We start from the raw sequence: 13238 nt of genomic DNA on the forward strand, positions 1-13238 counted from the left end.
GTATAAGAATAATATTTTCCAGCAAAGAAATTTTAAATGTTCTTGTTCCGAAATGACGAGTATATTTAAAAAAGGACAGGAAATCCGTGTATAGGCCGAACTCGCATTGGGACATTTTCCATATGGATTCACGTGAGTTTGAACACAAAGCAGAAAACACACTTCCACTTAGGACCACTCCCACAGCTTCAGGTGTTTACAATGGTAGGACTGTCGAGCTAAATCTGGCAGCTGTTAAGTAAACACTGGTGGCACTGGTAAAAGTATCGGCGCGGAAAATATTAGTCACGGATAATCTCCTTGTTATTTCTGGACATTCTGAACTTTTCGCCTTTGCCGGGTAAGGCGCACGTTTCCTCGTAGTCAAACGATGCGATCTCGTATTCGTGGCCCTGATCGCTAAGACTCTTTTCTAAAAATAAGATTTTAAAAAATATGATAAAAAAGTGTTTAAAAATAAGTTCTCCTGTTCAGAATTTTTTCCAAAAAAAAATTATAAAATGTTTTGCGATTGAGGTAGCGCAAAAATTGCTTCTGCAGGTCCTTGAGATTGTAATATTTTACGGTTCCATAAATGTGAAATTTGAATAAATTACAAATAAAATTTTGTAATTTACTATTTCCAGTTTCTTGATCTCTTTTGTGGATAAATGGATTTTTCGACACCTACTAAAGGTTGGATATGCGCGTTGGCATAATCTCCTTAGATTTTAGCAGAGGTCCCAAAAAGTAACTTCATTTTTATTTATTTTTTCTTGCATTTTTGCATGTCAATTCTAGTTTTTTTTCCTGGATTCAAAAAGCCAAATTCTTTCTACGGATACATAATTTTGAAAAATTCTCCTTTAGATTGTAGTAGATGTTGGAAAAATTCCAAAAATTTCTCCTTGAGATTGTAATATTTTACGGTAGAATGATTGCGATTCGCTATTAGGGCACTGACCAAGAATAGGAACAAATATGGAAATTATTTTATTTTAATTTTGACGTAGATGATCTAACATTTCTGTTCCACCTGTAAAAAAGTGGTTTTAAGTACCTTAACGGAGCTAAGAGTGACCTAATGGCCCTGTTCTATCTCTCGTATATTCCTCTCGGGACCATCATTATCGTTAGCGCAGACCTATTCAAAAGTCTGATGGACCCTTGTCTCGACGACGCTGATGGATCGCATCAAAACACTTTCGTCGTCAGACGTTCGTACTGTTGTGGAAATTAATGATCCATGGAAATTTCCAGACTATGCAATTATTTTGGCAATAATCGCCCATCCTCCCTCGGGAAAAAGTGTAACTTTTAATGTCCTTGTATTTTTGTCCAGAAATGAGTCTTAAATTAAATAAATAGTTATAAGTAATAAGGAGCTCCCAGTTTTAGATTTTTTGGTTTATAATCGTGGATTTTCTGTGATAACGCTTATTTTTTTATTTTTTTAAAATTATAATGAGACGTTTACTCATTGTCTCATTTTTCCTGAAGAAAAAAAAGATATAAGGCAGATAAAGAAGTCCACTCAGAATTTTGCCATTCAACCGTTTTTTTTTTCTTGCAGTCATTTTATTGCAAGTTTGAACGCGAGAAGTGTTCCCCGAGAAGAGAATTCTCATAAAATTCCCCAGACTCAAACGAATTTCTGGAGAGTTTATAGGTGTTTTTGCGAAGTTTTTGGAGCAGAAGAAATTTTGAGGTCAGACAGACGTGATTTCGTACATCCAGTGTTTCGGATTTAAAGTCCTTGACGTACCCTTGGGGTACATTTTTTCAACTTTTCCAATGTGAATTTTCAAAACTGAACCGGTACACATTTCTCGATATTTTAACTATTTTGTGTTAATTCGAAACTATGATTCGACAATTTCTGTATCAAAAATTCTTGTTTTCCATGGATAATTAAAATTTCCCAAAATATTTTCACTAGTATGGTTACCCACGAATAATATATGCTCATATTTTCATACTGGAACTCGAGAAAAGAGCATTTCCCTAAAAGAATCACTCGAAAATCCATGCCACATCATGTGATCTCTGCTTATTTTTCCTCTCCTCGGTCGGAAATTCCCACTGAATGCATTTTTCCGCCGGATTTGTTGCATAAAGCGCAGCGAATATGCTATACATATGTGAGAATTTTCACCGCTAACGAAATTTTGCTTCTTCATTGAAGAGAACGCAAGGGAAAAAAATCCTCTTGAATATCTCCTGCAGGAAACCTCGGCAGCTTCTTCTTCCGATGTAATCCTTTTTCTTCCCGAAAAGGAACACAACACAACACGTGTTGACTTCTTATTCTTCTAAAGAAAATAGATTTTTCTATGGAAAACTGAATGAAAAGATTTCCATTTCAGCGGGTGTTCGTCGAAAACAACTTTTTTTTCTCTCAATTTAATTTAGACTGCATTTTAGAGTGCATTTTTTTTTTTTGCAAAATAACGATCGAAAACTAAAAATAAGCAATAAAAGAAAGTTAGATTAAGAGTAGGGAAAGAGTAATAAAAGGTGAAAAAAGTAAAGTAAGAAAATGCGAATTTTTATTTAAGGCGGTAGCAGGGAAAAGTATATTTTTGTGAGTTCGTTCGTGAATAAAACTTATTATTTTATTTATTATTTAATTTTTTTTAAAATATTCGTAATAAAATACGAATTTCTTTACGGCGGTAGCAGGGAAAAGTATATTTTTGTGAGTTCGTTCGTTTCAGAACGTAAATTCTTCGAGCATCCAATTTTCCTTATCGTTTCCGTAAATTTGTACTATTGGACCACGTGTTTACCGCTTAGAATAGGCCTACTTAAGTGTTTCTGCTTTTCCACGTGAATCGAGCCCACCTCATCTCCTCACTTATCCTATTTTTATCCTATTTTTACCTTTTTTTTTACCTTTTTTCCCTTTTTTCTATCAATTATTCCTGTGTTCCTCTCTTAAAATGCGTATGGAAAAACTAATAAGGTTTTCCTTTGAAACTTTCAGATATTTCATCCAAATTAGGAGTGCGCACTCAAAATTCCAATTATTTTTTAAAAAAATTTTTCCACCTTGGTATCTGCTGAAAATTGTGGCTGAGCCTTTATCATCCATTTTTTCTGCTTTCATTTTTCCTCTCTTCTCCAATGTTTTCTTTTTTTTCGTATTCATCTTCCTTTCCCCATTTATTCATCGATTGTTTCACTTTTTCCCTATACAGTATACATTCGATCACCGTATCTGCCTCCACTCACGTATCGTTATGAAAATTCCAGGATCATTTACAATTGAAGCCATTTCCACGACTTTTCAATGAGCATCAGTACAGACTCATCGAGGTGCGTAACTCCTGATTTTATAAAATTAATCGAGAAAACGTAGAATAAATAACAATAGATCCTTAAGGTAAATTTTAAAGCCAGCATGTCACAAAATTGACAGTGTTAGGATGTTAGGAAAAGATAGTGTGAGTGATGTAGGTTACGAATATGAACGTCATCATGCTCAATTCTTCCGCAGTCCTCTTGAAAATGGCGTGGGAAACAGTCTTGTCGATCGAATTTCCCTACAAGGCACCTGGGAACGTGTCCTACGGGTAAGTGCACGCACAAGCGCTGGGTCTGCGCGCGAACGCGGAATCACGTGGACTATCAACGCTGTCTCTTCGGACAGTCGACAGAAGCGGAGCTTAGCGGTAGCGCTTGGACGCTTGTGATACGTTGTTGCTCGCTCACGTGACATGTTGTTAGGTGTCACGTAGGAAACTCCGTACAGGAAGGTGGTTTCCCACGCCTTTTTCTTTAGGGCGATTAGAGGGAATTGAGCGTAAACATACTCATACTCGTGATCCGCACTCTTAGCGTTGCCTCTCCTTGTAAATTTCGTAGCATGCAGCCTTCAAAAAACCTCTTCTTTTTCTCTTCTAGCGCCATTCTCCTGGGACTCGTAAATAAAAAGAAGTGAGTACTTCCTTTGAAGTGGTTTTTCCCTTCTTCGCTAAATTTCTACAAATAACTCAAAACAATAATCCTAACGAAAGCCTACTTGTTTTTACTTAAGTTGTCCTTGGAGCGTTACTAACGCACTCACAAAACTGGCTGCTGATGGTTCTATCTAGGGCCAAAAAAAAACCTGAAAAACATCCTGTGTTTGTGTGTGTTTCTACGGAAATCATAACCATTATGACCATGGGACCCGCTTCCGATTAGAGTTTGTTGATGAAAACATACGGACTGCTTAAAAGGTACGGGGATTTTGTTCGGTCCGCTCCCCGTAAAAACAATGAAAATGATTTCCGTAGTAGAGGTGAGCTGAAGCAGAACTAGTTAATAATTAATGCAAAGAAAAAAAGGAACAACTGATGTTTCAAATGGTTTGCGTCAAAGTGCGTGGAATTTTCTATAATTTCCATTTTTAAGAAATGAAACTTACTGTGAAATGACGTAGCTCAATAAATAATGAAAACAAATTATTATTGATGTGTTTTTGGGAATAATCAGCTTTTAAAGAAACCTTCAGCGCTCATATGAGGATATAATCCAGCTACTAAAGCGCTCGCGTCATAAAATTCAAGATCTTAAAGAATTACGAAAGGTGAAAAGATGGTTATGGGATCCTGGACGTTGTGGAAATTTTCCCTACATTTTCATATTATTTTGTGTACCTACTTACTCACAAATGCCTAAAAATTGTGAAGAAAGTATCAAGTAGATATTTTCTAAAATATTTACGAACAAATATGCCCGTGAGAAAGACGCTATGGAGAGTTTTACGGCCTTTAATTGACTAATTATTAGGTTTTTAGTGAAGGAATGACTGTTGGTTAGCGGAGCAAAAATATAATAATAATAATAGTAATAATAATGATAAAAGCAATAGTAATAATAATGATAACAATAATTGTAGTGTAATAACTAATAATAGCTAGGCTGGCATGAAAAAAGGCAAGCAACACAAAAATTTCCTTTCGGAACCAAGACGTGATTGAATTGAGGAAATTTTTGAGGAAATCTCGAAAAATTTGATTGTGTTGCGCTTAAATTAATGTTCTTAATTTCTTTCAAAAAACATTTTATTAATGTTCTCCCATTTGTTTGAAACAAATGAGAAAGTTAAATAATGCAGAGATAAAAATAAAATAAATAAACAAAAATAAATAATAGAGAACATCAAAAATAGAATTGTTTTAGAACAGGAAAGAGAGAGATTTTCATGTGCCACTTCATTTAGTGATCAAATGAAGGATTACTGTGGGAGAAATAAAAAAATAAAGAGAGAAATAAAAGTAAAGAAATAAATAAAATAAGGAACTAAAATAACAAAAAAAAATAAAACAATAGCGACGGAATTTCTTTCTCACATAAATCGTTTTTTTTTTCTTCAATTTCAAAAAAGTCACCCACCTTTTTTATCTCCTTCAAAGTTTTTTTTTGAAATGTGTCTAGATTTTAATCGTTCTTCTTTTCTTCCAAATCCAAATGCTCGTTTATTTTTGCCTTGTCCACCGACACCGATCGACCACTTTTAGCACATCGCTATGTTTGTGTTAGCACGCGGCTTATTATACATAACTACGAAGAAAACAACATCTATTCGAAGATAGATTGGCCACGAACGAAAGAGAGTGAGTGGCCGTTTGGAGCTCAACAATCTAAGCGACAACAATCGACGTCGACATTCAGGAAACTTCGTCTCAAACATCTATGTGCATACCACACCGCATTCATACCTCATTTTTCCCTCTCCCCGGGGGCAAACACTAATTTTCGCACAGTGCTCTCGGCCCGGCCGAAACCAACAAATAATCAGTGTTGCTCGAAATTTTTTTTCCCCTCGATGTTTTGTAAGTCTTAGGAAAAACATGATTTTTAGCCTCAATGTTAAGAAATTGGAAAGAAGTTTGATCTGTCTCCGGTGTTAAACGCGTTTCTTCTTTCTTTTCTTTTTCTTCGAAAAAAAACCTCGAGAAAAGAAAAGAGATGGAAAAGAAAAAAAGAAGAAAGAAAAAGCTACTTTGTGCCTATTTTCGCTAAACTCTTAAAGATAATTAATAATATTAAATATCTATAATATCAATAATAATTAATGAATGATGAAAAAGTTAAGAAAAAAATTTTAAAAATTAACTTCTTGTGTAAAATTCAGGCGAATTTCTAGTAAGCTCTCTTCCATCTTCTTTTTTTTTGTTTTTTTTTTGTTTCATGGCACACCTGCAGGTGTTTTCAATAAATAAATAAATAAGTAAGTAAATAAATGATAATATTAACAATTTCGAATGAAAATTGATCTGAAAAATCTGTGGATTTCTCATCTACCGTAGTTTTATGGGAGAAATTTTCGAGATTTTATCAGATTAGGCCTCTTAAACTCACCCTCAACCTCATATGCTAATAGTACGACGCCAGCCACTCCCCTTCCCACTACACGCTGCTGCATAGCCAGTCGCAAATCAAAAATCGACTTCTTCTCCGACACCTTAAGGCGTTTCGAAAGACTTATTGGTGTTTTCCATTCAGGACCCAGCTTACAGTTGCTCATTTTCTTCTTAGCACTCTCTTTCCCGGTATGATTATGAAAAAATTCCAGTCAGGACCTTACGTTGCGTCAAAATTTTGATTTCTAGGTCAGGTCACCTTAAATATCTCTTTGACAAAATATTTAGAATGAAATAAAATAAAAAAAGGTATTATTTTTTAAAATGTAAACAACAAAAAAAAATTAAAAATAACAAGAAATTATAAGTAAAAACAAAAAGTTTTAAAAATAAAAAGAAGTTATAAGTAAGTTGTTAAGTAAGTAAGTATTTTTTATTGCTTTATTTGTTATTTACGGTATTGTAGATGTTTTCAAATAAATAAACAAATAAATAAATAAATAAATAAATAAATAAGTTAAAGTTAGGTTAAAATTAAAGTTAACTTCATTCCCTTTTAAGTGTACCTACGCGATCTGCCAAATGACAGCATCAAAGAGTGACAGTTGTCCGCTATCCGTCTCTGAAATCCGCCCCGGAAATCTCATCCTGAGATCTTTAGCCATTTTAGTTGACTCGTCGGTGATCACGTGAACCGAACCTCAATCGCAATCGCGACGAAATCGTTGTTCGCTCTCGTTCCGCATTGTTTTTACGACAGCTCCTCAAATTCTGAGGTCCGTCGAATGAAAGTGCGCGATGAAATTCGTGGCGACCTTGTTTTCCTCCTTCGGCTTTCCGTGAGCGTCACGCCACCTCCGCGTCCTAGTCCGATCCTACGAATCCTTCCACGATCACGTACTTATAGCTTTTGACAGCAGTCGCAAAACATGTTGACAACGACGACGGTGAAGTCAAGAAACCACCGCGACGTAGCTGCTCCTAATAGAATAAGAGAAACAACATTTTCAATGTGTGACGGCGGGAGGAAAAAATCCCGGCGCGCGAAAACTAGATCCGAAAATAAATTTGATTTTGACGTAGTATAAGCGAAAATATCAGTTGTTTTTCGTGGTTTCTACAGCTAATCGGTTTGATTTCTGCTCCAGAACTGACGATTGTGTGATTTTCACACAAGCGGACGACGGACGGTCAATCCAGTGAGACACACAGAGCAATTCATGTAATCCTTGCCCGACTGCTCTTAAATTCTCCTCCAGAAACGAATGTGTAATCCAGGGTTAAGTCCCGTTAGGCGCACGTGCTTTTTGCTCTCTGTTCCCATACTTTATTTCGTTAACTTCAAGTCCCTGTTTTGTAAAAAATTATCCGAGATTTTCGCTGAAGCACCTTGTTAGTCCGGATGCTCTGATGAGAAGTGGTTGCTGATTAAGCTTGATGAGCTAGAATCCTCGAAGTGGCTGCAATTAGAGCTCTACCACCTAAAAACTGTCCGCAAAAAAAACTGCTTAGTTTAACGAAGTCAACGTTACAGTATGACTGCAATTCCATGAATAAATTTACATGAATTGTTCTTGTTTGGACATCACTGATCGCAATTTTTTTTGCCTTAAGTAAGATATTTTTGCTTTTTCGTGACCGTTATACAATTGTTTATACATAAATAAAACCCCAAATACTGTTTTCCTTGTTTATTTACAATTGTCTTGGAAAACCTCCGCGTGTTGCTATGCTGGTTTTTTTTTTTTTTTAAAAAAATTAAAAAATAAGGAAATATTTCGAACAAGTTAAAGATTTTTGGTCTTTTTCGGAATTCTCACTTGCGTTTACGTTTAGCCGTTGCCTCGCGAAACTTCACGGCATCTTGAAAAATAACACCTGTCATTCTTTCCTTTAAGAACGCTGTCGTCGCGAAATTCAATTTGCAAAGTAAGATGCGTTTTGTTAAATGACAGAGGTTCTAGAATTTTCATAGAACTTTATAACCAAAGAATGAAGAACTGTGTAGCAACCAATGTTTCAGCGTAGAAACTTATTATTACAATCTTCCAAAATAATATATCTGCTGTAAAAAAATTAAAATCAAATCAAGATAGAAATTATTTATTTTTGCATGGAAAAATTTGTACTGTTGATTTCAATATAATATGGAGAGAAAATTCTATATATGTGATTTCACCCAAATTAATATATTTATTTGTTTATTTATTTATTTATGCAACAGAAAATTTGTATAAATGTATGTATATATGTATGTAGGTAGTGGGCGAGCTCCAAGTGCAATTTTTTGGACAACCCTTTGGGACAACGGCACAGAAAGGAGGCTACGTACTTTTCAATTTGGCCTAAGAACCATCCATGGGTTTTTTGGATTTTACGGATTTTCACTGAGAGCAATAAAATCTTGTTCGCTAGGATTTTTACGTATGCTAATTACAGGATTACATTAACTATTTTGTCCGGGAATATTGATTTTATTGACTTGTTCATTTCTCTCGTATATATCTCTAGACTTTGTTGAACCTCATATATAATGGTTTTCACCAATTTAATTGCGGATTTGGGAATTATTTTGGAAAAAAAATGAAAAAAAAATGCTAGAAATATTACAAATTTGTATGTATGTGCTATAACAGTGATCTAAAAATGTGAGAAAAATAAGTATGAAATCAGAAAATCATAAAATCATGTTCAGTATAAAAAACCAGAAACATTATTTTATTTATTACTATTTATTATTTTATTTTTACTACTATTTATTACAGAATGTTAATTTAAAATATTAAAGATTAAAATTAAAATTCATAAATTCATAAAGTCATAGATTCCTAAACCTTTAAAAAAATTTTCTTAAATTTTTTAAAGGTTTAGGAATTTATGACTATTTTTTACAGAATTCTTTAGAGAAAGGAATACTCTTTCAAATTGTGCTTGAAATAACTCTAAATCCTTTTCTTATTGGCGTTAGTTTAAATTTTTTTAAAAAGACGCCATTAGTACTTTTGCCTCAGCCTAATTACTTACCCTATTCAAGGATTATATCCTTGAGTAAAAATTGAGAATGTCGGTATTTTCAATTATTACTAAATTATAATTATAACTAATTATTACTGAATTAAATTACATACTGTAATTATCTGACAGCTCAGCAATTAATGGAAATTCTTCAGATCGTTTATAGCTTTACGGAATAATTATTCTTTTAATGCGAAACGCCCTAAAAGCTTCCTTAAAGGCTTCCTCAGTTACGATTTGTGGAATGAATAGAAGAGTGATGGATACGAGGACATTCTTGTTATTCGGATGGGCTTCGATGCATCTTCGCGGAATTTTCCCGGGAAGCCCCGCCGAGTCCTTGTAGTGCGACCAGTAATATTGTCTATGAGCGCATAACACGCAATAATTATCCGTTCAATTATAGAAAGAGCCCATCTGGGGGGAAAAAATGCACTTTTTCACGAATATGAAATAAGATCCTAGTATAAATAGCCATGAGATGAGCTGATCTTCTCTCTTTTTCTCACGTCAACATCGAAATTTCGGGAATTATCCGAGCTCAGCCACCTTCGTCCTTTATGTTTTTCGAGCTGGATTTCTATGGAGTAGATCTTTTGGTGCGAAAAAAAAAATAGAAATCGCCCAAACATTTTTTTTACTGTTGTTTTTAAAGCGCTACTAAATGTCGTATAAAAGAAATTGTGGAAGGAATTCTGGAATTTATTTACGTAAATCCTCATCCTTATCGTAAACATTTTTCCCGCGGCGTGCAGATCAAATTCAAAAGATATCAGTTGACATTTCGGAATTTCGACACACCATTAAAAGAAAGTGGAAACTTTCGAAGAATCCAGAAATTCAACACCTCACCGTCAGTGTTTAGAGCTCAGTCTGCTTTTTGAACTCCGTCCGCGTTGAGCTCCGACGAGGAGCACCTTCGCATGCCCCAAAGCAATTCAAATTCAATTGAACTTCACGTCATTCCCTAAAATTCGCAACACCCTTTTCTTCACCATCCGGAAAGATTTCTAAACTTTCCGTTTTTTCCGAAATTAAATCATATTATTACTGGTTGAAAATTTTCCATATTTTATATTCCCCGAAAGTGATGAATATATGTGTTTTCGTGAATTTGGCAGAGGCACCGCTTCATTATCCAGAAAGATTTTTAAACTTTCTATTTTTTTTATTAAATTATATTATTATTGGTAAGAAATTCCAGATATTTTAGACAGTTATTAGTTATTTCCTTAGTAGTTATTTAGGAAAAAGTATTCTTAGTAGTAAAAAATGTTTAAAAAAAAGTATTTTTTTATAAAGTATCCTGGGATCTAACTCAAGTAGGCAGTTCAAGATGAATCCAGAAGTCAGCGAGCAAGAACTGCTCGAGCAACAACAATTATCTGTCAGCAGGAACGCATCCCTTCCATTTGTGCGCTGACAGATGAGGTGCGTATTTTTTTTTCACGTGGTCCACTTTCGGAATTGTACGATAATGTCTGGAAGGAAGAATTTTATGCTAGTAATTGGTAGCTGGATGAAAGAAAATGCATGTGGAAGGCGGAAGGAAAAGAGTGAGAACGAATTTTTAGAGAAAAAAAAACATTTTAAAAAATAGACGCGAAAATTCTCGTCGTTGACACTACTGATTATTCTTTCCTGGCTTTTGGCAGCTTTCCAACACTATAAATTCCTTTTATCCACGGATGGTTTTCTGCAATTTTACGTCATTTTGATTGTCATTTTAATTTTAAATTTATTCCTAATTTTTAATCTTGATTTATCTGATCTGATTGATCGCACGAGGATCGAAGTGATGAGATTGCATTCGAAAACTTGACAGAATCAAAGATGAGGTGATACAAATTTTTGAAAAATTCAAAAAAAAATAAAATTAATTACATCTTTGAGTGAAATCTGTGAATGATTGAATGAAAGTTCAGAAATAGATTTTTATTGTTATTGTTTTTCATTGCCATTTATTTTATTATAATTATTATTTATCTTCATTTACTTATCATTCTCTTATTCTATTTGTTTATTTGTTTATATTTATTTTTTACTATTATTATTTATTTAAATTTTAAAGCATTTTTGCACTGATATCACCCACAAAACAATACTGCTTAATTAGAGATGACGAGAAGTATCGTCTGCGTACAATTTTATTCTTTTCTGCTTTTTGGCAGCTTTCCAAACTCCTTTTTTTCGCGAATGTTTTTCTGGAATTCTATGTCATTTTTATTTTGCCGATCTAATTTTATTCCTGATTTTTTTAAATGTAAATTTATCTGATCTGATTGATCCTAATCGATTTGTTCTAATTGAAAACGCTTTTTGTGGTGATCTGGGGAATTTGTGTGGTTTAAAGGTGTCAACTTTTTCCGTTGCTGTTCCTCTTGCAGCGCTCATCCACCACCGATCCTTTGATGATGACACGGGACTTTTCATTTTGAGGAGACAAATGTTTGTGAGAAAAAAAAGAGGAAAAAAAACTAAGGAAAAAAATTAGTGGAAGAAATTTCTGACAATAACAGAAGTGCTACGAAGCGGTGAGAGCGGTACGAATTTCCTTACCACTGGCTGAAGTAGTTGGGTTCGTATTGTTTTATTTATTTACATTAAATTGTTTTCAGTTTTTATTATCTATATTTTTATTATTTCTTTAAGATTACTACAATCTGAGGGGGGGGGGATTTTTGGGGGGGTTTTTTTATAGGGGGGGGGGGACTACGGAGAGGAAGGTGATTCCAATTGAAAACGCCGCCCAACGACCCCTACAAAGGGCCCAAAAAGAAGCCGACCCGGGCCGTTTTTTAGGAAAAAGGACGGAATCACCCCCCCCGGTCCCCCCACGAACCCAAAACGCACCCCATCGGGGGCCTAAAGTACAACTTCAGCTAATTATGACTACATTTTTTAGACGTCATTTTAAATGTTTGCATGTTTTATTCGATTCTGCAATGTAGAATAAATGATCCGATGAATGTGGTGTCACATTTGAATTATTTGTTGATGTTTTTTTTTCCACTCAAGCGTCACACGTCAGAAAATTTCGCTTCTTCCATAATAGCGATGAACTTTTCATTCTTCGTCGAATCATTCAGTCATCTTTTCATTCTTCCCGTGCAAACGATGTGGCCAGAATCCGATGAGAAAATCGCAAATTCGTCGCCTCGTCCTCTAGGAAATCAAGCCGAAATCCTCTTCGACGCAAAATTTCACTCATAACAATATTTAGCTCCAAATTATAAAGTACAAATGACCTCGGAGAGGATGTCTCTGAGACGAAGCACATCTGGTCTTCGCCGCCATAATTCCCTCTCTGAATAATTCGTCTGCTTCATTTTCATCGTATTCAAAAGGGTACGGCGGCGCATGGACTCTTCCCGACGACGGGGGCGGAGCCTCCTCATAGTGAATCAGTGGTTTGCGTGCCGAGACCGCCACACTATCGTAGTACGGCTAGGACTTCGGCGTCCGGTTTCTATGTAATAGTTTGTGTAGCAATGACCAATGGAGTTGCTTGGTTACTCGTACTTTCTCTCCAGAAAACTCTCTCCGGAAATTTCTCTCCAGGATTTTCCTCTCCAGAATTTCGAAACCTACGCTACAAGAATGAGTAAGGCATGAGTAAGGTGTGACTAATAGAGAGGTTACTTGGTATCCAGGAGCCATTGTAGGAACCATGACCTACTTATTATACTTATTTTACTATTATTTTACTTATTTGACTTATTTTACTTCTTTTTTTCTTACTTTGAGACCAAAAATTTTATTAGCATTTCCGAATTCAAATAAATCTCTCTTTTCCGTAAATTTTTTTTTCCAATTTTTGCTTCAAATTAATGAATTTTAGCGTTCAACTCAATTCCACTAATGATGCTGTCAAAAATTTGTTTTCCCTTC

The 13238-nt window shown here is 34.9% G+C and overlaps 2 protein-coding genes across 3 annotated transcripts in view; one reads left to right on the forward strand and one right to left on the reverse strand.

Annotated features, from left to right (window-relative positions):
- The window catches only part of RB195_016051 (uncharacterized protein), a gene marked incomplete at both ends in the record, with an annotated part of 38090 nt that overhangs the window by 13364 nt on the left and 11488 nt on the right, over nt 1–13238 (forward strand). Inside the window, one exon of one of the 2 annotated variants that reach the window (XM_064207032.1) lies at nt 3272–3297. The exons of the other annotated variant lie outside the window; for it this stretch is intronic. Coding sequence (XP_064062915.1) covers nt 3272–3297 — 26 coding nt within the window. Of the gene's footprint in view, nt 1–3271; nt 3298–13238 lie in introns of those variants that run through there. 2 annotated transcript variants of the gene reach the window in all.
- On the reverse strand, nt 282–6496 carry RB195_016052 (uncharacterized protein; the record flags this gene model as incomplete). The annotated part of the gene is made up of 2 exons (XM_064207034.1): nt 282–412; nt 6331–6496. The coding sequence occupies 2 exons, from the start codon at nt 6494–6496 to the stop codon at nt 282–284; spliced, it is 297 nt and encodes a 98-aa protein (XP_064062914.1).

Source organism: Necator americanus, chromosome V, assembly GCF_031761385.1.
Source record: "Necator americanus strain Aroian chromosome V, whole genome shotgun sequence".
NCBI lineage: Eukaryota > Metazoa > Nematoda > Chromadorea > Rhabditida > Ancylostomatidae > Necator > Necator americanus.